General features: G+C 32.8%; 2 protein-coding genes and 1 non-coding gene across 3 annotated transcripts; all 3 read right to left on the reverse strand.

The window, feature by feature from the left end:
* Positions 1–3,726: 3,726 nt before the first annotated feature.
* On the reverse strand, positions 3,727–7,448 carry EMB2001 (P-loop containing nucleoside triphosphate hydrolases superfamily protein). Its single transcript, XM_022293749.2, has 4 exons — positions 6,890–7,448; positions 6,697–6,766; positions 4,172–4,334; positions 3,727–4,054 (listed from the first exon to the last, which is right to left on the reverse strand). The coding sequence occupies exons 1-4, from the start codon at positions 7,365–7,367 to the stop codon at positions 3,845–3,847; spliced, it is 921 nt and encodes a 306-aa protein (XP_022149441.1). The 5' UTR covers positions 7,368–7,448; the 3' UTR covers positions 3,727–3,844.
* Positions 7,449–13,479: 6,031 nt separating this feature from the next.
* On the reverse strand, positions 13,480–15,353 carry LOC111017938 (uncharacterized). The gene is made up of 3 exons (XR_015789379.1): positions 15,061–15,353; positions 14,824–14,953; positions 13,480–13,634 (listed from the first exon to the last, which is right to left on the reverse strand). It is a non-coding gene; the product is annotated as an uncharacterized LOC111017938 (transcript).
* A 2,316-nt stretch (positions 15,354–17,669) lies between these two features.
* LOC111017862 (uncharacterized) lies at positions 17,670–23,255 on the reverse strand. The gene is made up of 10 exons (XM_088120485.1): positions 23,071–23,255; positions 21,799–22,015; positions 21,309–21,466; positions 21,043–21,188; positions 20,392–20,454; positions 20,209–20,301; positions 19,390–19,551; positions 18,917–19,023; positions 18,369–18,547; positions 17,670–18,179 (listed from the first exon to the last, which is right to left on the reverse strand). The coding sequence occupies exons 1-10, from the start codon at positions 23,171–23,173 to the stop codon at positions 17,962–17,964; spliced, it is 1,446 nt and encodes a 481-aa protein (XP_087976611.1). The 5' UTR covers positions 23,174–23,255; the 3' UTR covers positions 17,670–17,961.
* Positions 23,256–23,592: the final 337 nt, after the last annotated feature.

The following is a 23,592-nucleotide window of genomic DNA, read 5'->3' on the forward strand; positions in this document are numbered from 1 at the left end:
TAAATGAAAATTAATACAAAAACTAAACCTTGAGGGAATCATTTTTAAAATATTCATTGTATAAAAAAATATTCTTACTTTTTTAAAAAAGTTAATATCAGTATATGACATCAATCATCATGGGTGATTCACCAAAAGAATTTATAGCGAATGATTTAAAATTCTACGATGGTCATCTACCTAGAAATTAATTTTCTATGTCAAACAATTTTTCTATAAAATTAATTGAGGTACGTGAAAATTGGGTCGAATACACATGACATCGAAATATAGATATACACCAATTTGAACTTTTCGACATTTTGAATCTGCCGCGAACTCACGACCCATAGAAGAGAGAGAAAAAAAAGAAAAAGAAAAAAGGAAAAGGTATTAATATAGGTTTTTCTTTGTTTCTGTACTGTGCTCGTGATTCAAAACAAATACCTTTTTCCTTTTTTTTTTTTTTTGATAAAGATTCAAAACAAAGACATTAAATTTATATTATTTTATTGTTAAATTTCATCTTATCCAACAAACTTTTAATGTAATCTTTAATCTAAAAACAAAAATATATATCTCATGGGATTTGTTTTTACGTAGGACGGTGCTCGTAATAAAACTATTTAGACAACTCCACTTTAAAATTCAATTTTTTTTTTCTCATTACTCTGAAAACAAACTTATTTAAATATTATTATTCAAAACTACATTATATTTAAATAAATAGTACCGTGTTAGCTCAGACAAATCCATGTATTTAAATGAGACAAGTATTATGCTTCAAATATGAATGAACTTTCTAATAGATCCATTGTTAACTTTTTAGTTTCATAATTACACTGTCTACCGCGTTACTTTACCTACTAAAATATCGCTCGTTTCCATCCTATATTGAACACTAAATACTATCTATTGATTGAAAGATCTTCGTCAAATACCAGACTCTGCCTTTTTTTTTTAAGAAAATCTTCATATGCAATAGTTCTACGACACTCATGATCAAAATCGACTCCTGGACTGACATTATTCAATTGAATCAACAACAAATGCATCCATGGAAGCCGTTATGTTTTGGTTGTAGTTGTTAATCCGTTTTCTCTCGATTTTCAAGTAGGGTCTGCAAGAGAGCTGATGTTGGTATTCGAGCTAAAACTCCTAGAATAACTCCAAAGATAAACGGGACTAAACGATCTATCGAAGCTCTGGAATGTAAAAATGCATCAATTAGTTTGTCTCATAGTCTTTAAATAATACTACTAGTGTCTCATTAGAGTTAACAACAATGACCAATTAGACACATAACTTTAGAAGTTTATGAACATATTAAAAAACTTCTTAAAGTACAATGACTAAATAGATAAAACTCTTAAAGTTTAAGAAAAAAATTTAGCGAGAAATATATACATATATACCTATAATATAAAATATATTAATAAAAAATAACTAATATTAATATAAATATTAATTAAAATAATTCTTATAAATTTATTATCTTAAAAAATAGAACAAGATGAATACTCTCAAATAGATCATCCTTAAAAAGATAGAGATAATTGTTTCCTTCATTTGAATTAAATAATATATATCGATGTCTTATAGTCTTTGAAGTCTTTGAAAAATCTCCTACCGTAAATCCTTTTCTCTGCCTCTAAATGTGTGAGTTGACCGCTCTATTTATAGAGTTTTTCCTAAGTTTTACGTAGATTTGGGCTAATTGGTTGGACCCTTTAATTTGAGCTTTGAGCTTGGCCCATCTAGTCAATTTTGTAATAGATTTTGGACTCTACTCAAGTTTGACCCGGACTTAGGTGTGTTTATATTTTAGACTCAATCGCCACCTGACATAATTTGATTATACTATTTTATGATCTAGTGAAGGCAGATGACTTTATTTGATCGACCAATTTTCATGTCAGGTCCCAAACGTAATTTGTCATTAATTTAAAATAGTGGTGTGACAATTTGTGATTTGCATAAAAATTACAAGTCAACCGTTGTTGATTTCTGATTTGACCTTAAGTTTAGTTTAAAACAAATTTGATTAAAAATATATATATTTAAACAAATTTGTGAAGCTTTTCTAGAGGTTGATAACATTTTTGTTGTTGTTATTTTAATTTGAACATAAAATTGTATTGTCTTTTTAATCTTGGCCAACATTTTAAATTTTGATATCAACGAAAATACCAAAATCTCCTAGGGAAATATAAGTATTGATAAAATGAATATTTTAAACCATTTATAAAAACGAGGAAACTCATTAAAAGAAACAACTAAATAAGCTATTTGCTCTTTCTAAATAAGTTAAAACTTATTATTATTAATATTATTACCATATTTGTATTTCTTGTTGATATTTTCTATATTTTGTCATTTTCTTTTACGATACAATGAAAATATCGATTCATTTCTTATATGAATGTTAACTCATTGACAAATAAAAATGTCTATGAAAATTTAATACGGTAATCTATACTTATTTAATTTTTCAAGTTTCATTTTTAGCCATTAAATTTTTAAAAAGTGATTTAAAAGATCCTTAAGAGCGTCATTTTTTTATTAGTTACATTACCGTCATTTAAAAAACAAAAACAAAAACTGACGACTTTTTTCTTCTTATTGCTGATTGTAGCATTTAAAAAATTAATATATATATATATATGTAAACCCTCCTTTTTGTCATTAATTTAAAGACAATCATATTTGGAAATTATATGGTTAAACTACATTTTTAAACAAATTTATTTCATTTTGATCTTTGGGTTTCTTGAAATCCTACCCAAATGAACCGAATGAACACTGACCTAACCCTTATATTTTCCAATTAGGCTCGGTCAATTCATTACTCAATCACAAAAACCTAACTCTCACTCTCACTGGAGATTGATCGAGATTTCTTGGTTTGTTGTGTGGATGTACAATGTCGCCTGAAATACGATAGGAGACCACAAAATTAAAAAGGAGAAAGAAAATGAAACGTGAATCCAACCACACGTGAAGGGGAAATTTAAGTGAAAAAATATATATTTTTTATTTATATATTATTTTCGATTTGGTTCAGGTTGAACCGGTTAATATTTTTCCAAACTTGCAAACTGAATCGCAAATTCAATTTTACAAAAAATTGACACAACCCAACAAAAAAATTTCTAAATTCAAATTTAATCACGTTGCCCAGTTTCTTGAATATCCCTAGTCGTTTGGCCCAAATCGGGCCGAAAGTACTATTAGCAAGCTTAGGTGTATTACAAAGAAATATTATACTATTAAAAAATTATTACAAAAATATAATATTTTTCAAACTATTTGTAATAAAAATGTAAAATTTATCAAATTCAATCTAAAGGCTAAAACTTTTATCCCACCTCACTTTTTCAAGTAAAAGATTGACCAATAAAAGCATGAAAGCACCCACTTAAATATAGTTAATCGGTTAAAACACCTTATATCCGACCACAAGGTCGTGAATTCGAATCTCCCACCCAACATGTTGTACTAAAAATAGATAATAACGAAAGCATGAAAGCCTATATATAGAGAGACGATGGGATGCTTTTTAAAAAATCACTTGTCCTCACTTATTCCACCTAAAATTAAAGTCATGGAAATCGTTCTGGTTTCTCATCAAAACTACCATATTCTTTCAAAGCGAGCCCTTTTTCTTTAATAACTTTTAAAAAGTAGAAATATTTTTAAGATATTATCTTTTCAATATCTTTTTGGGACCTTTCAATGTACTCGACATTAAATTAGTAAACCCAAAATAGGCAACCAGATGGATTTCTAACTATTCTTATCACAATATATTACATAACATGGATAACCAGTTTTTTCAACCAAAAATAAGTCTCTAAATCATTGCTTATTGATCCCAGAAATTCCTCAGTTGGGACATGTGTAGAAGCAATTCATCCCGACCTAACCCCGTGACGCTACTCGTCATGATCCAAGAAGGATGTACCTTGTAATTTTGTCTGATAAGTTGTTGAAAGTCCCTGATGTTCTCGTCGGGTCTTTTTCCTTTGCTCACCTTCATTTTGTCGCACTTTGTGAAGACAAATGTCATCGGTATCTGAAAAAACATGACACAACAGAAAACGTTCAGCAAATGCATCAGACAAGGACTATAATCCAACTAGAACATTTTGCACACATACAAAGCAATGAACTTAAAAGTTAGATGCCATACATTGTTGCGACCAAGCCAATTGGCACAATCTAAGTCGATTTTTTGAGGTGGAACACTTGCATCAATAAGAAGCAGCACAGCTACCAGAGTATCACGGTTTATAAAATAACCTTTCGTGAACGAGGACCAATCCATTCGAGCAGCTTCTGAGGCTTTGGCAAAACTAAATCGAATTTGTAGTATTAAACAATGATATTTTACAAGATGTAGAATAGAGATTGCATTATGTTTTATTCAAAAATAGTTTAAAAAACTATATCAATATCGATAAAATGTCAACAAAAGATCCCCTTTAAATACTATACAATAACAAACTCTTATACTGTTATACATTTTGGATCCAACATTATACTAGAATTTCAATACTCTTCCACACATTGTCCAAATCTTCCAATTCTATTGAAATACTTGAGAATGATGATTGATTATTCCTTGAGACGTCTTAATGTGATTCATTTTCAATCACAAAGAGGCAATATGAAAGATTGATTCTCAAAGAGTGGAGAAAAAATATTTGGGACTCGAAAGAACACAGACACATTCAAAATCCAATGGTTGCATATCAAGGAGACCATACAAGATGACGTAGCTGGAAAACAAGTAAAGAGGATCAAATATTTCACATAGAGGAACAAAATGATTCCAACCTAAGGCTCAAATATGCAGATGTTAGGAGATTTTGATTCTATGGGGACGAAGATTCATTCTTAGCTTGATTGCAAAAAAGAAAAGGAAAAAAAAAAAAAAAAAGCAAACAAACTTCAAATGGTAATGATTTGTCTCGAGTCAAGAATTGATATTTGTCTAAGAAGTGTAGTTCATTTTGATTCATCTCCATTTCAATACAGCAGCAGCAACAATTTTCTAACAAACTGAATAAGAATTTAAAATTTAATAAACTATCTGTTAGACCACCTATATTGAAGACTTATTCCAGAAGGGGTAGATTGGGAAATGAACAAGGAGGGGATAAAGGCCTAGAGAGAGAATGTGGGCCAGGGGAAGGGGAGCGTGTTGGTGCGAGGGGTTAGTTAAGGGCCTCGTAGGGTAGGGAGAGATCAGTCTATGCTTTTGTGCCTTGTACTGGGGTAGGAGGAGAGGTTACCCACCCTCTCGAATTAGTGGGGTGGCTTGTATCGCCATTGAGGCTTTTTCTTCATTATCAGAAAATAATCAAGTGAGGAGATATCTCACACTATCATGAGAAATTTCTCTATATCAAGGCTTGTGGACTCAACTTCAAAATGTTAGGCAATATTTCTAAGGTATTTCAAGAACCACTTTGTGCTGGTTAAAAATAAATCTTCATGTTTGACTACATATTAGAAAGCACATTTATATTCTCAAAATCATTTTAAAACACCGACTAAGATATCTGAAAGATTCATTGCTGAGTTTTTCTTGATGGCAAAGAATTCTTCACAATGGTCCCAAAACCAATAAAAAACTCACCCCACAAGTAGATGATGGAAACAAAACATCATAGTGAGAGTCCAATAGAGTCCGAAAAGAAATTATATTTATGGTCAAAAAATCATAGGCCAGAGAGCTGACTTCAAAATAAAACCAAGAGGCAAGAACACCTTTTAAATACATTACTCTCCATCTATCTTGCATAATGCAGGGGGCACAAATATAGCATTATACCACCACTACCATAAGAAAACTAATATTTGTCCCATAGCATAATTTTGAAAATGCATTTATGCCCTTTTTTAACTTTATATTATCAATTATGTTTTTTCTTATGAAATGCCTCGAGTTGTTTGTAATTAATCTCTTAAACAGGATTGTGTACTAGTTTGCCGATCGCCCAATTTTCCTACTAATCAAGAAATTATAGACAAGATACAGACTAGTATGGCCTACCCGTTCAGTCAAAAAGCAATAGAAGTTAGAAAGGGCAGGCAAATTCTAAGTTGCTATCAACTTAAAATACCAAGTACAAAACTTTTAGAAGAGCCATAGTGTATTACTGAGAGATGAACCACAGAGAGCAGATATTGGACTACACAATTAGAAACTTAAGACCGATACACTAACAGTTGGTTGCAAGAAAACAGTCATTCCTTCCGCTGTGTTATTCAAATCATATAAACATAAGGAAGCTCCAATGCTTCTCCAATACAAAATTTCAACAAAAAGGCAGCTCCACTATGCCAAAATTAAAAAGGTAATTGCAAAAATTTGTACAGAAACTTAACAATCATTATAAAGATGTACACGGAGGAGTTGAATCATGTAAATGCTAAACCAACGTGTTATGCAGAGTCGTATTTATTTAGTCTTTGTATTTTAAAAAGTTTCTAATAAGTCTCTAGACCCCCAATTTGATGTGTAACAGGTTCTTTGGCTTCCTAACACAGTTTTTGTCATTAGGTAAGCATCATGATTTCTAACCTAATCCTTAAATAATACAGTAAATATAGCATATAAGCATTAAACTGACTTTTAGACAAGTCAAAATTGAAAGTTCAAGTTCATAATGAATAAAAATAACTTCCAAGAAAGAGAACAGGAATTACCCATAGCCCGGTAAGTCTACTATGTACCAGCTTTTATTCACCAAGAAGTGATTAATCAGCTGCGTCTTCCCTGCAATCAGATGAAATTTCATAACCGTCAAAAACCCAGTAGCCACCAAACCTATCTAATCGCACATGGCGAATCCCCAAAATTCAAAACCAAATTCAAAAGTAGACAATGAATACAGAAGACCTGGTTTCTTAGACGTAAGCGCCACTTCCTTTTTGCGAACAAGGGCATTGATAAGGGAAGATTTGCCGACATTGGAGCGACCAAGAATCGCAAATTCCGGTTTATCATCTTTAGGGCAATCCCTGGCTCGAGCGCTGCTCTTCACGAATTCCACCTCCTTGACCCGAGAGTCGCCGGCGTAAGGGCCGAGCACAATGTTGGAGCCCGGCAGGATCATTTCTTCGGAGACCTCATCGGGCTCGACTCCAGGGGGAATAAACAGAACCGTCCGAGCAAACCGAGCGCTGTCGGAGATCGAGGGCTTGGCGGCGTTGGAAGCGGAACGTTTTAGGCCCTCCGGCGGAGGGTGGGGGGCGGCGGAATGCGAAAGTGGGGTTCTGAAAGAGAGAGAGAGGGGGCCGGGGGAGGTTTTTGGAGAGAGAGCGGCGGAGAAGACGGCTGCGAGAGGGAGATTCTGCAGGCGGCTCTTCAGTATCATTGCGATTTTGGCCGGGAAGACGGCAGTGGCCACCGAGGCAAGCAAGAAATTCCCAAATGCTTAAAAGGATGATATTTTGGAGGAAAATTTTTGGTCATTTTATTTTCATTTTAAATTTTAACATTTTTATTTTGTCGAATTCGTATAAATTTTCGAGAAACTTTACTCTAAATTTTTATTAGAAAGGGTTAATCTCCCACCTATTCGTTGTATTAAACGAAAAAAACTTTAAAAAGTATTACCCAAAAAGAAGTGCTTAACCTAAGTTTTTTTTAGAAGCCTAAGTCTTGGAGTTTTGATGCTCGACGCTACGTTTTATTGAGGGGAAATTGATCAAATGACCCGAAAAGATTTTGAATTTAAATATTAACCCAAAGTTTAAAAACTAGCTTTTCGTAATGTAAATGGATAATTATGCACATTGTTTTAAATGAAATTGTGAAATCTTTCGTTTGACTCTTACATTCTCAAACGTGGGAGGAATAACCATTGGAATTTTTTGCACTCAAATCTAAAGTTCGAATCTTCAGGGTCAATTTGCTTTTCTCTAGTGTATACTTTTTTCATCACTTTTAGGGCTAAACTTTTTGTTTTTCCGACAAATAGGGGGTAGTTTATGGGTATTATACAATGGTTTTTGATTGAAAAGATTGTTGGAGTTAGGGTTTCGGCAGGTTCTGAATGCGGTGGTGTAGCTAATCTTAAAAAATGAAGATGAGTGATTTTGATTTGTGAAGGAGGTTTCTAGTTTCTTGATGAAAACTCGGACGAGTTTTGCTCAGAAAATAAAGCAGTTGATATAAATAGAGACCAGAACTCGGGTTAGTTTGAAAAAAAAATACTCGCTTGAGTGGTATGAAATTCACATGAAGCTATTGGTTCATGGGATGTATCTTAGGCGAGGTCGAAGCTCTTTTTTTTTTTTTTTTACAATAATCGAGCTCGAAGTTTGTAATATAATATATATTATTTGTTATATTTTTAACCTACTATTCACACACCCTTTTAAATTTCATCCCACACAAATTGATCTCACGTGGAGAAGGAGCAGCAAACATGTTCAAACCACAAGTTCATATATAACTTTTATTAAATAACATAACAATTAATATATATATTACGAGCTTTGACTTTATACGAGATAAACTCGCCTGTAAACCAATAGTTACAGACGAATTTCATTCAACTCGGCGATTTTTTACGAACTTTGAGTTTTAGTCCATTGTTTCTGCTTTACACCTCACACTTACTTATTTCTTTATTGGGCATCAAAGTGCTCTATTTACTAAAAAAAAATGACAAAAATTTTAAAGCATAAAACTAAAATAGTGTATTAGGATGATGGGATTGTAACAAAATTTTCAAAGATTATAATTTTTTTAAGCCTTTCTTATTCAGGTTCTGCGTAGTCTCGTATTATAAGGCAAAGTTGTGGTGTTGTAGCTAATGCCTTGGCATTGTCCTCTCAAATTCTATTTTTGACTTTGTGCTACAAGCACTTTGGCACTGTTCTCTCGAGTTCTTGACTCATAATTACTGTTCGCGAGAAATTTGGATGAAGAGATTCTCAAATTAATGAACTTATATTTGTGTTTATGTATGTAGTGTTATAATTATCTCTAATGTATAATCATCCGATGTTTTCTCTCGAATGCCTCTAGCTTGTTGAAGGATCTTTGAAGTCTTTGGCTTTAACCTTGTTGAAAACTTCGATTTTCTTATGAAGTTTTCTTAGTCTTGTATAGCTTAATGAAGTTTTTTGGCTTGGTGAAGTTCATCAACTTGTAGGTTGATACGAAGTTGTTCTTTGGTTTGTTTAAGAAGTTCTTAAATTTGTAGTTAGATGAAGATCTTTGACTCTGTGAACTTTTTCCACTTATAGGTTGATGAAGTTCTTCGGCTTGTTGAAGAAGTTCTTAGGTTTGTAGCTGAATGAAGTTACACTATGCAGATTAGCGAAGTTCTTCAACTTGCAATTTGTGAAGAGTTTTTAAAGTTTTTGACTATGAGCTTGTTGAATATTTTTCTGCTTGTTGATGATAAAGAGAAGATTCAATTCTTGAAGTCTCGTAGTCCGATTCTTCAAGTATTTGTAGAGTATTCAGATATTCAAATCTACAACTTTTTAAATGAAAATACATATCTTAACCAATTGAATTATGTTTAGGTTGACAATTCTACGAGTTTTAACTATTGACATATTTGATAATATTTAATTACCTATAAGCAATGAATATCAAGATCAGGAAAACAAAGGATAAAATTCCGCCCCCACTTCAAAATCATATCTATATTCAATGATCATAGTTAAACAAAAAATCTGAAAAAGGAACCTTGGGCAAAGCTTACCAAACTTATTAATAATATTACATTACAGTATGGTCAAAACGACCGAGACCAATTTAATAAGACTCCTCCAATCTTTAGTGATAGTGAAACCAATCAAGATATATGTCATCGGACCCGATCTCATTCTTTTCGACCTATTTAAAACCATCGAAACTAACCATTATATCATATGAACATAGCTCAATTATCTGAAAAAATCGGAGTTAAAATTTAATAATAGCCTCTAATATCTTTCAGAGAATCCAACTCCAGGATACCCATAGTAAATAACAGCCCCCTCGCCGGAAAAATCCGTGCAAGCGGCGGAACCGGGGGGCGGGCTGGGGCGGGGGGCAGGCATGGCTTGGAGGCGGCGGTCCTGGAACTCGGGCGCCGCAGTTAGCTTCTGGACCACGTCCCGAAAGTCGACGGGGTTCACCTTGTAAATCTGCGGCGGAGTCGGCGGCAGCGGCGCCACGGCCCTGTTCCATGGCTTGACCGCCGGCGAAGAAGAAGAGGAGTGAGGCTCCATAGGTAGCAAAATGGAAGATTTTAAATTTATAGTTTTTTAAAACAAGAATTTGAAGTGCGTGTGGAAGTGATGGGTTTGTTTCTAATTATATATATATATATATATATATAGGCTAAGAGAAGTTAGATTATTTATTTATTAATTTGTTAATTTTGTTTTATTATAAGGTATTTTTGTGAATTATTAATAGCCGTCGGCGGTGTGTTTTTTCTTATTTGTAGCACGAATTTGACCAGGAGCAGCCATCTACCCATACACCCAAAAAGAAATTACACCATGCATCGCACGTGCTCACGTTCTTGGTGATGTGTGATATGACGTGTCGTTGACCAAAAATCCTACTTTGTTTTTGCTTTTACCCGATCGATTTGGCTACCGTGTGCTTGGTTACGAATGTATGACTGCACCAGAATTCTAGCTTCCTAAATATCGAGTTATCAATTTTATGGATCAAAATATTGATGTTGATGGATATTTTTAAAAAGTTTAAATTAATAAATAAATATTTTTTTATTTAAATATCATTAATATGTATATAGTAGTTAACATTTTGTTAATATTTTTCGTATTTTATTTATTTTTTTAATATACTCTTATGTTGATGTCGAACTCATAAATACATGTAAATGTTAAATGGACATATCGATGAGTCAGATGGATATTTCATACCATGCCATGAACTACACCTATATTAATAATAGAACATGGACAATGTCTATGCTAAATAAATTTTGGTTTGAATCCATGTTTTAAATGTCAGGTTTTAATTTCATGAAACTATCGATAATATGTCAATATCGATCTAAAAAAAATTATAAAAATAAAAATTTCGTAAAAAATATTTATATTAACAAACAAACATTCCACTATTTTTGAATATTTAAAAATGATTAATATTAATATTATATTTATATTAGTGATATGTCTGGTGTTAAAACAAAAGATACATGAAAACGTCCATATAATACCCTCATTTAAGTCTCTTTTATTTAGGAGGTCGCTTTTTTAAGATTTGAGATTATTATGTCTTTTATTTCATTTATTCTTTTTTTTTTTTTTTGCAAAGGATTTATTAAATTTTAAATTTTGGTTTTTGAAGTTTAAAAAAGATAACTGTTTATTTTCGTGAGGCTTTATGTAATGACGTGTCAAATGTTTAGGATGTAGGTACAAAACCCATATAAGCCGAAAGCGATTAAAAAGTAAGCCAATAGATGGTAAAGATAATATAGTGAATCATAGCCGAACAACTTCAACAAATTTAAGAACTTTGTCAAGTCGAAAATCTTCAACAAACTCAAAGTTTATGAACTAAAAAATATTTCAACGAGTTAGAAGTCGGAGACACCAATCTCCTTGGTACGAGAACAAACTCTTTAAACCTCAAATCAAGTCTACACTGGAGAGAAAATATTAGAGGATGCTACATTAGATATTGTACACTACATACATAAATACAAATCAAGTTTATTAATGCGAGTCTTTTCTAACAATTCCTTGCAAACACTCACAAATCCAACTAGGTTAATAAAACAATTATTTAAGGTCAATCTGTGCCTAGCTCAAATGTACTATCAAAGGCAAAACAATAAATTAATTTAAAAAATTTAAACACCCATGAATCCAACTAAGTTAATAAAACAATTATTTAATGTCAATATGAATCTAGCTCTAACCGGTAAATGAATGTACAACCCACCAAAAGCAAAACAATAAATTACTTTAAAAAATCATAAATAGTGGCTAGTGTTTAGTATTTAATCAATTAGTGGACTCAATTCAAACAATAATCACTCACTTTCCAAATAAGCAATCTCATTCCTCTTATGCAACCTCATCGATATCATTCTTATTTCATTCACTGGACCCACATATTTTCAATAATTATTTTACAACTTTTTCCATTTTTTTCTTCTAATAGTAAATAAGACTCCTAACTTTTTAGTTAATTATTTTGCAATTTCATTCTTCGTTTGTGGAGTAGTCTTAGTAATTTTTCTTATAATAAAGATTTATACAACTTTGTATTAGTCTATGTGATTTTATTATAAAATGTTATAAAATTCTATTTCATTTATTAATTATTTAATTTTACTTTATCATTATTAATTAATATCAACAAACTTGTTAAAACAAATTTTATTATTATTAAATATTACAACAATAAATTTTAATATAAATTTTATTATCATAAATATTAGAACAGCAAATTTTAATAAAAAACTTATTTTAACCATGGTTGTTCTAATAAAAATTATAATTATTATCCAATGAAGCTGAGACGACACGTGCTATAGCGCACAATATTAAGCAAAGTGCACCGAAGTTTGGAGCTGAGCGCACCAGGTCGAGCGTACCAAACATTTTGTAAGAGAACCAATCAACGAAGGAAGTATTAGCACCCTGTACCCGAATCCTGACACCCCCTAGAGGATTGCAAAGGACACCGCTACACCCCTATATCAATCATAGAGGGAATATAAATGCCAGGGGGCCAAGGGAATCATGCCTCTCTCTCCCTCTCCCTCCTCGCTTCTCCACATGAAAGCGACATTGCAACACAACTTAATTAAGGTACACGAGAATACCTACCCGAATTCTTAGACAATGTTAAGAATCTCACATTAAAAAGATAAGGAATCTAACAAGAGTTTATAATAGACATGGAGTACTCCTCTCATTGCCAATTCGTTTTAAGATAAATATTGATAAGTTCTCCACACACAAACGCTAACTCTCATTTGAGAATTTTGCAATGTACTCTTCGTGCCTCATATCCATCCCCCAGAATTAACTTAAGCATCAAAGTATATTTCGCAGAGCGTCTAGAATACTTTTTAGTTAATGTATTTGTATTTTAATTAAAAATCTCAATAACACGAGTTAGAACTAAGGAATAATTCTAGTAGTTATTATATATCTGATTCCGACTTCTCCTGCTCATGTAAACAAGTGAGCGAATCAAAAAGAAGAGCTCAACGAGACCTACGTGGTTGCTCGTGCATGATACAAAGAGCGATTATCGACATTACATTTTAGTAAATAACATCAATAAACTTTTAATTCCGATTCTAGAGCATTTCTAATAAATAACATCAAAGAAATAACATTCTCATTCTGATTGATTTCATTTTAATGTATTTTCATTCATATTCCTTTATCATTTTGATTGTCTGAAAAATATATTAGATCAATTCTTTCGTTGAATTTCCAAAAAAAAATCTATATTAAAAGATTAATAAACCAAGCATGTAAATTTGAAAGTTGTGTAAAAACATAACATTATTAATAACAAGATTTGATGATTACCATACTACAACAATGAAATTAGAATCATAAGTTAAAGTTCCATCCTTTCTTCTCAGAAGCAAGCATCCAAGAGACAACAGCAACAAAGAGCTGCTAAACTGCAAAATAAACCATACATTTGTGGGTCAAAACTCAACTTTTAATTAAACTAAAGGTTAGATATATGTTTTAATCCTTAATATTCGATTACTTTTTTCATTAACTCCTTAATTATTTAAGAAGTTTCAATTTTCTTCCTTTTTTAATTCAATCTCCAACTGAATTAATATTAAATTTTGACCATGATTAAACTTATATATGTCATATAATAGCATTAACATGTGGGGGTGCTCGATGAAGTGTGGTTGAAGGGATTAGAAAGGTTAAAATTGTTATTATATTGGTAATTAACCACCCACGTTAAGAAAAACATGTCAATTTAAACAACTTTCGGTGGATGTGGAGTCAACGAGTTCAGTCAAACAGCATAACGGTAGTACGATTCTATCTGTTCGAGTCTAGGTCTACCGGTGGGTCGTCCTCTGAATCACTCTCGCAAACAAAGCTTTTATCGACTATCAAAATGTCTATTTTAATATTTTAATGGCAATAAATAACTATTTCTTTAATCCTCTTTGATTTGTCAAAATAAGTTAAATTACAAGATTAAGTCCTTAATTAATATATCTTATATCTTTAAAAAGTATCTTACACTTTCAACTTTGTATTTAGTAGGTCTCTAAATTTTTTTTTAAAATGGACATATATTAAACATAAAATTTTAATGTCAAGAATTTATTATATACAATGAAAAGTCTGCAAAAGTCACTCAGAAATCTATTGGACACAAATTTTATAGATTAGAAAATAAAATAAAATTATTTATCCAATATTCAACTAAATCAAGTGGCTATACTATCTATTTAAATAATTAGAAACAAATAACAAAAGAAACTTAATATAATTCTTTTTCTAAAATAGAGACCAAAATAAACTTCATAAAAGTTTATAAACTAGAAAAGTGAAAAAAAAGTACAGATAATTATTTTGTTTCTAGATTTCTATTTATAAAAATTAAGTTTGTTTTTTTTTTTATATATATAATTTCATCAATAAGTTTTTTGCACTTTTGAAAGCATATTACAAAGAAAAAAAAATATTTTTTAAAAAAATACTCACCTAGATTTTAAAAACATTCATAAAAACTATATAACAAAACTAACAAAACAAAGAAATACGGATAATGGGAGAAACCAAAAATAAATAAATAAGTTTTAAATTCGGAAGAAAGCGAGAGAGAGAGCACACCATCCTTCAAGGAAACCGGTTTGTTGGTTGGGATGAGGCTGAGGCTGAATGTACTGTGGAGGCGGCGGCGCCGGAGGGTAGCCCTGAACAGGATACCCTACCGGAGGATAAGCATCCTTTGGAGGGGACCCTACGATCGATTACAAACAGCCAATTACTTATAATTCTATCATACATACATATATAAACGTGGAAGCAGCAAAAATCAAAATCAAAGGAGGGCAGCGTGTTAAGAACCTTGCGGTTGCGGTGGCGGAGCCCCAACCGGCGGCTGGTGGTGGTCGTAATAACTCATGATCGGAATTAGAACGCCGGCGATTTGCTGAAAAGAGAGAGAGAGAGAGAGAGAGAGAATGGAATACAAACGGAATGGGATTGGAGAGAATAATAAGTAGGAGAATTTAATTCAATGATTTCCCACTATACTAAACCAATGGATTGGATGTTGGTTTCGGTTTTGGTTTTCTTGGAATGAGGGAAACAAATTGCGCCAAGAAATTACAAACCCATTAATGGAGAATCAGATTTGATGAGATTCCAATCATAAAAAGAAACACGCGCTTTCCTTCCTTCCCCCTTTCTTTTTACTTTCACATCTCATTATCACCATCATCCCCCAAAATTATCCCTTTTACATCCTTATTTTCTACTGGTCTATCAGTTCGACGATAACATTTTGAGTAGTTTCGTAAAAAAAGAAAAAAAGGTAAAATATATTTTTAATCTTTGAATTTGGAGATAAGTTTCAATTTGGTCCATGAATTTCAAAAAGTGATAGTTTGATCTCGCACCTTTAAAAAATAGTTCTAAAAAGTCCCTGAGTTAACCTTCTATGACTAACACTAATGGAATGCTGACGTGATTTAGTGTGTTGTATATTCATTTAATTTTATATTACTTTTAACATATTTCTCTTTTCCTTTTTTATTTTTCATTTTATTTTTCTTTCTCTCTCTTCCCCTCTTTCCCTCACCAAGCCAACGTCGGCGTGATGGAATTTTAATTCCAATGACCTAGGTACTAAATAGATACCTATCTCCAAACTCAGAGACTAAAGGTATATTTTATCCTAAAAAAATTAACAAAGAATGAAAAATGTCAATAAAATATCACTAATATAGACATAATATTAATCCTTTTTAATTTGTTTAGAAATGTTGAAATACTATTTTTTATTTAAATATTTCAGATATCTCAAATATGAACAAAGATGTTATTTTAGTATTCATCATTATTCTGAATTTAATTACTTAATATACAAATAAGATAGGTACTCGTTGATTACCAATGATCTAAGCTCATACCGGAAAAGTACCATCTTTTTTTGGCTAATATCGTAATCATGAATTAATTTTCTTTGCAGTTGGTATTCTAGAATCTAATCATCAAATTTTCAAGAATTGAAAGTAAATTAGGTTTAATTATATAAATTCATGTAGTTGATGGTTTACTAGTAATAATATCTTCATACTGAGAGTGATTCGTGCATTTTGCAAATACATCACTTACGAAATTATAGTAGAATTTAATCGCAACAATTTTATAATTTTAAAATGTGATTGGTTGAATCAAAAGTTCACATGCCAATAAATAGTTGAAAGGATGCCTCAATTCTCAACCTATTCAAAACTCATGTGTTTAAGAAAAGTGAAATTTCATCCATCATTTCCCTCCAATCCTAAAAGATTTAATCCAACTTTTGGCCCTCAAAAGAAGAGAGCATAATACTACTCCAAACATGACTCATCCAACCAAGTCAAGCCAGGAATGACTTACAAATCCTGTTGGACATATCGATCTAAATCTACGGTGATCGAAGATTTGGTTGATGTCTGATTTCACCTGAATTGCTAATAATGTAGGGTTTTTTGGGATAATGACACTGACACACTTTTTGTCTAATAAGTTTTCTTTCGTTTGCTAGTTCGAAAATATACGGTCTTCAAAGACTTGGTTTATGTTTGATTGCACCTGAACTACTAATAATGTAGTGTTTTTTGGGATAATGACACCGGTACACATTTCGTCAAAATATATTCTCTTTCGTTTGTCGATAGTTCTAACCTGTAAAGTGGAAAATATGGAAAAGAAAAGAGCAACACACACCTTTCTTTTTACCGCCACAAAAGTTTTCATTTCTTAGACAGAAAAAGGTACAGAATTGCGGAAAGTGCCACCCGAGTTTATAGACCAATCAAAACCTGGTGAGTTGGTACGACCATCTACAATCAATCCTTCCACCTCACATCGTGTAGGCAATGGATGATATATCTTTACTCAGTTTCTATGCATTCGAGCTGAGCAATCCTAGCCAAACACCACATTTGCTCACTCAAAATCTTTACAATTCATGACTCCTCGCTTTAGATAACGCGTCGGTGATTATTTCTTAATACAACCAAGAAAACTACCAATCTTACAACTTGGTCTAACCTACAATTAGCTTACATCGCCAACATTTCTCATCATAATAACGATTATCAAAGTCTTAGACAAAAATAAATTGGAAAGATTCTATTTTGAAATGTGTTTACAGAAAATTCTGTTGGCTAAGTTAACAACAAATCACTTGAATTTCAGGCATTTGATCAACATGCTTCATGAATAGTACTATACTTATGCCAAGATCTCCTTTTTCTAAATGGAAAATTTCACAAGAATTTCAGCAAAGAGAAAACAGACCAATAATATCCTACAAGACAGAACAAAAGAAAGACTGGGCGAAGCTTCAAGCTGCAAATTATCAGTAAGATACATCTTAATGATCATATCAGATCAATTAACAAAGCTGAGATATCGATCTGGGAAAGGAAAAAGTAAGGCTAACAATTAAATTGAAGCCAATGCATCCCAAAAGGCTATGAGATTGGATTACATTGTGCAGTGATACAGTGAAGTGCTACAACATTCTCCCATTTGAATGACTAAACATATGCAAATCTACATGAACATATTTGTATCTTAGATAGATACTCTAAATCTAGCCGATGATTAATGATCGAACATACAAGGAAATACAAGTTAGTGGGTTTGATCAATTTGTCTAGAAACATCCTACTGTTTCCTAGAAAAAATCATGATAACTATGCAACATGTTTGCTCACGTAATCTTAGCGTGTTGTGATCAACCTTGCCTGATCAAGACCAATCGAGCCACTTGCGACGTTTTTCAGCTCTACTACTTTGGGGAGTTATGCTGATTCGATCAGCGTTGTCAACAAGCCAGCTGCTGAAGTCTGGTGAAGAAACTAATTCTTCCAAAGCTTTTTCGGTTGAGTCCTTGGTGAACTTTTCCCACTCGTGCTTTGAAAATTTTTTCCTTCCTGGTGTGGAATGGAATGTTGAAGGATATACATCTGCATCAGGCAAACGTTTGTCAACAAAACCTGAACAAGAAAGATGGCAAAAAAGCATTGCCTGACCGATTGACATTCTATCATTTCTACAACATTTGGGAATGCATCAATGACATAAATAAATAGTCACTGTTATTCTAGAACATCTTTTATTATTTCAAAAAGGTTACTGGAGATATTCGACAATACCACGTTTAGAAGAACTGCAGGACTGAAGGGCGAACTTTCTGTCTTGAGATCTATAGAACCTGGGGTCTTCGTAACTCGGGGGAGACCTCAAAGTGAATTCATCATAAGAATCATCAAGACGTGGCAAATCAGAGATATGAGATCTCTTGTGCATTTTCTTTGGCGATTTGAAAAAATTCCTGGAACGACAACAATCCACAATGTCATACATTACACACGAATCATAGTGCCTTATGATGTTGATAATGTTGACTTGCTATCACTATATATATGCATATATATATATATATATATATACACGATTAGAGGAAGAGATATATTAATTCATAGATTAACTAAGTAAAAAATTTCATATATCACGTTCTGAATTGGACAAGTACAAATTATTTATCAAATGGAATTTCAGAAATGATTCTTACGATAACACAAATGCATGTTAATTGAGCTTACATTTCATTTTAACTTTTAATGAATAATGCAATCTACAATGAGAACTAAAAAATGAATGGATGATACTATATGGCTCTGGATTTGGATAGAATACAAACTTGTATTGGCGACGAAGAAATCTCAACTTGAAGATTTTCCTCAGTATTGAAGAAGCCATTACTCCACATATTAAAACTCCCGTTGCCAGCAAGGGATCCAAAGAACACTGAAAGTAATTTAAATTTATCAAACAGGAAATTGTTTGAAAATGTGATAACATCTTATGCACTGATATAAAAGTTAAGATACTTTGATTCTACTAATTGGTCAGAGATTGTCTCATATCTGGGAAAGAGAAACAACAACAATAATGATAGTAATAGCTTAAGAATTCCAATAACATCCCGCATCCTTGAGGCCACATCAGATATCAGACATCTATAAAATTAATTTTTTTCCCACATGTCGTAGTTTTAGGTGATCTTCAACTTTATATTCAAATAATATATAGAACTTCGGGAGTTTCTAAGTAAAAGAGAGTACTAATAAAGAAATACTTTCCCACTGAAAGTTGTAATTATAATGAGAATACCTGAAGAATGAGAAGAGTAGCCAAAATCCGTATGGACCACGTGACAAAAAGTGATGTACTTGTATGAATTGATCCATCTTCGTCAAGGACAAATTTGTGGACTACCCAAAAGCCCAACCATGCTCCAATCAGAAAAATAAAAGCCAATAGAAATGCTGCAAGCTGCAATTAATAATTTAAGAAGCATTTAATAGCCCGGCAATTGTGTATTTGAACGAACTAATAAAAGAACACAAAAATTGTTACAAACCAGGAAAAGATGATTATAAAATGAAATACACACATATGTCCATACGTACAAGGCTGCAAAGAACAGCAGAGTGGAACAGATTATAAAGAGAGAGAGCATAGTAGGGAAGTCATCTGGACCTGTTAGTCATTTAACTTTCCCTTAAACGTCAAGAATTGTTAAAGATTTTCAATCGTATTGTTTACTGATTAAAAATAAATAAATAACTGCATGTGGAAAAAAAAATGTCTTGCATTAGGGAAGTGTCATTGATGTCCAAGTTGTCCAAGTTGACATACCTTGGGTCGAACATTGGATAAATTGAGGTAAACCTAAGATAGATATCCATGTCCAAACAACAGTCTTGATGACATGTTCTAATATGAAAGGCCTTAATTTGGCCATATGTAGTTGTTTCAAGCATATAGGCAAATTTTAGCCTAAACACATATACATGATGCTTTTCCAGCCAACATGATTACAAAGTGCCAATGCATTAAAAGAGAATTACATAACAAACTTTTGTAATTATATTCACAGCTGAAGTACAAGGCAAATATTCAAGATAGATAAAAAGATAAGTTACGTACAGGATTATACATGTCCTCACTTATACCCATTTCCAAAAGTATTTGATGCAATAATCCAGGTATGTAACGGAGGAAAAAAGATCCCAGACCAACCTGTGGTAAGATGGATTGTAAGTTGTACATTCAGTACTTCTATGATCACAAAAAGAAGATATGTGAGACTGACAAAAGGTTGATACCCACTGCAGATGCATATAGAAAAATTGCAAGTGAGCTCTTCCGACCAGTAGGTAGAAGCTTCATCCCCTGCCATTCCAGGCAAGAAAAAGGTATTATTACATATACAAAAGACGATGTGAGAATGCTATAGTCATTCCCATATATCTTTCAACCATGAGGGAGGGGGGGGGGGGATGGACCACGACCACCAATCCAATCCATGCAACAAATTTTCACACGTTCACAGTTTCAGTTTTACTTCTATTATATTGACCTAGTGACTTAAACTGCCAAATCTAACACAAATTATATAGAATTTCAAAAAAACATGAACTGGAAATACTTTTGAACTTGCAGAAACATACAAGAATAAATTTTGACTAAATTATGTAATAAAGGTAATTGGTAAGTCAATATTGAAAAGCAAAAAGATAGTATGCATCATGCAGTTATCATCAAGATCAACCAGTTAGAAAGTAGAAACCAAACTCTCAAAGACACCATAATATCCTAAAGCCAGAACCAACTTCCAAGTTACCAGAAACAGAAGATATTTTTATGGAGTTCAAAGTAGTGAAGATTTTATATTCCTTTTTATTCCATAAGAAGCATAATATTGGTTGAAAGTAATATGATATAGGAATTGAATTAAGATAAAAGAGAGAAACTAATCACCTGAAAAAGGATCATTAACACTATAAGCAGAACTCCAATTACCATGGCACTGCCATAATAGAATACCAATGACTTGCCCAGAATGGAGGCCGAACTCATCAACACCGTTCCCAGAATTAAAAAGATAATTCGATACAGAAAGAATTCTGCAGAAGGAGGGTGGGGTTAGAGTCTACCTTCATCCTGAAGTAGATATTTAGATAAGGTCAAAATTGAATTTATTTTCACTTTATTTTTCTTTTGTAATTCACAGCAAGCTTACTTACCTTCTTCGATCGATACCTCAAAGCTTTCCAAGGATAACCCAGATGTTCTAATATCTAAAAGCTTGTGGTCAAATGGCGACATGGATTGAATCCAAGAACCTTTGGCAACTTTCTCCCACTGACTTTGAGGGCACATTCCTATCCCAAGGGACATGTTCCTGCAAAGCCATATAGTATTTAGAAGCTAAATCTGAACCAGTATAGGGTATAACTATGTTCTTATTCACTCATAAGAAAATTGCAAGTTTTGTCCCTAGATCTCACCCGACAGAATTCATTCTGTTATATTCTGAATAAATACATCTAATCAACTAATGAAAGTTTGTTTCTTGTACAAATATATCAACCACAACAATCCTATACAAAATTTTCACCTATTAAACTTAAAGTACACCCAAGTGGTCCTCACACTTCCATAGGTTATTTCATTATCATTAGGTCTAACAAATGTTGGTCTGTGATGTCACATGCCGTATTACAATACACTCACCTATGAAAACAAACCTCAACATTTGGTATCCGAGAATTTGAACTTGACACTGAAACCTTCACTTTCACTGTGTGTGCTAGCTTCCTCAGATTTTTAATCCTCAATAATCCTTGGATATATACTCTTTCACAAACCACCACAATTCCAGGCTTGGTACCCGGAGAATCTTTCACAGGCAAACCACGAGATAGTTGCAAAGCAGTGGATTCAGAAACAACTGAAGAGCCCATAATACGAGTAAGTAATATTTGAGGAAAAAAAACTTCAGAGACTCAGAGGGTATTTGTAATTCAATATGCTATGCATTCATAAATCCAATATCATGAAAGTTGGCATATTGAAAAATTTGCATGACATTATTCTTATGAACTTAGAACTTCACTAACAAAGAAATACGTGAAACTGTTAGTCTATTCTACTTCTATTCTCTCATTAATATCCATGGAAGATAGTTCAAAAGAATTTGGATGACAATATTCTTTTGAAATTAAAGGTTCACAAACAAAGATATACAGGAAACTGTTAGTTTACTCTACTACTCTTCTCTCACTAACATCCAAAGAATTGATAGTACAAGAAACTTTTTGCCAAACGAAAATAAATAGAAATAGGTTGTCGAAGAAGCTATATCCCAGAAGGTACTAAAAGGGTCAACAAAATTTATGTGAACATGATGACTAGAAAATGGAAACCCAAAATCCTTCACCAACTTAATAAAATAAATTAAGAGATTAAAAAAAAAAAAAAAAACCCCATCTTCCCTCGTAAACTTCCTGAAACAGCCCCGCCGGCCCACCCCCCCCCCCCCCCCCCCCCCCCTGATCTGGTATAAATGCAAAAGCTGACCAAGTATTGAAAAATCTAAACCCTGACCAATTATCCAAGGCACATATCTAACACTCAAGATGACCAATATGACCACCTTCCCCAAGCACTAAGTTAAAATTTTGAATTTCAGCCATAGAATACAGTATTATTTAAACTAAACTACAGTTCAATCTGCCATGCATTTACAAGGAAACCTTTCCTATGCACCAAGCCACAGCAGTCCAAACAAACAAAATCTATAAACGCCCTGTTCTTGGGGGAGGGCAAAAAATGCAAAAGTTGAATGTTATCCTTCATAATTTCACTCAAACAATCCCGAAGCGAAAAACAGAGCGCGCAATAGAAGTCACATTGGATTTTTGACGCTCGTAAACAAATTAGAAACTTAAAATCTAGAGCAATTCCGCAAGGCTAAAGAACGCGAGAAGTAGAAAAGAAACGCACCAAGACGATGGCCTTCGGGTTCGGGAATAGAGCAAGCCAAAGCGAAGAACAGTGCGAGAAAAAGAATGGAAGCAGAAGCTCGGAACAGCGGCGAAGGGACCATGCTTTTTTTTTTTTTCTGGTTCGAAGAAAGAAACAAAGCTCAAAATTTTCCCCTCGAAACGGAAAAGTAGGGCGGTGGTTGGAAGAGAGTCCCGGCGGAGAACAGAGAAAGTGGACGCTCTTCCCGAACCCCTCATATTGGGCCGGGCCGTGCACAATACAGACCCAACCTAGGCCCAATGGACCTCAACTACTGTTTCCATATTTCTACACATATATTCGGGTTTTATTTTTTATAAATAATGTTTTTATTTAAACTTATTTTTAAAATAATGTTTCATTAAATAAAATTAAACAAAAAAAAATGCTTATTTTGAAATTTATTCCAAAAATAATGCGTTTGAAATTTCACCTACTTGGTCATCCCTAGACAACCATGTCATTTTCAGCAAGAGACGAACACAATGACATGGTGCTATA

Source organism: Momordica charantia, assembly GCF_013281855.1.
Source record: "Momordica charantia cultivar OHB3-1 chromosome 2 unlocalized genomic scaffold, Mcharantia_2.0 BLBB01000002.1, whole genome shotgun sequence".
Taxonomy (NCBI): domain Eukaryota; kingdom Viridiplantae; phylum Streptophyta; class Magnoliopsida; order Cucurbitales; family Cucurbitaceae; genus Momordica; species Momordica charantia.

Bases quoted from the DNA above. Each gene is read 5' to 3' on its own strand.
- EMB2001 (XM_022293749.2), bottom strand. From the start codon at position 7,367: ATGATACTGAAGAGCCGCCTGCAGAATCTCCCTCTCGCAGCCGTCTTC. The intron at 4,335-6,696 runs GTAATTCCTGTT...AATTCGATTTAG, and splicing joins GTAGACTTACCGGGCTATGG to TTTTGCCAAAGCCTCAGAAG. The intron at 4,055-4,171 runs GTATGGCATCTA...ATGTTTTTTCAG, and splicing joins ATTGGCTTGGTCGCAACAAT to ATACCGATGACATTTGTCTT.
- LOC111017862 (XM_088120485.1), bottom strand. From the start codon at position 23,173: ATGGTCCCTTCGCCGCTGTTCCGAGCTTCTGCTTCCATTCTTTTTCTC. The intron at 20,455-21,042 runs GTGATTAGTTTC...CTGGAATGGCAG, and splicing joins TGTTAATGATCCTTTTTCAG to GGGATGAAGCTTCTACCTAC. The intron at 20,302-20,391 runs GTGGGTATCAAC...ATCTTACCACAG, and splicing joins TTTTTCTATATGCATCTGCA to GTTGGTCTGGGATCTTTTTT.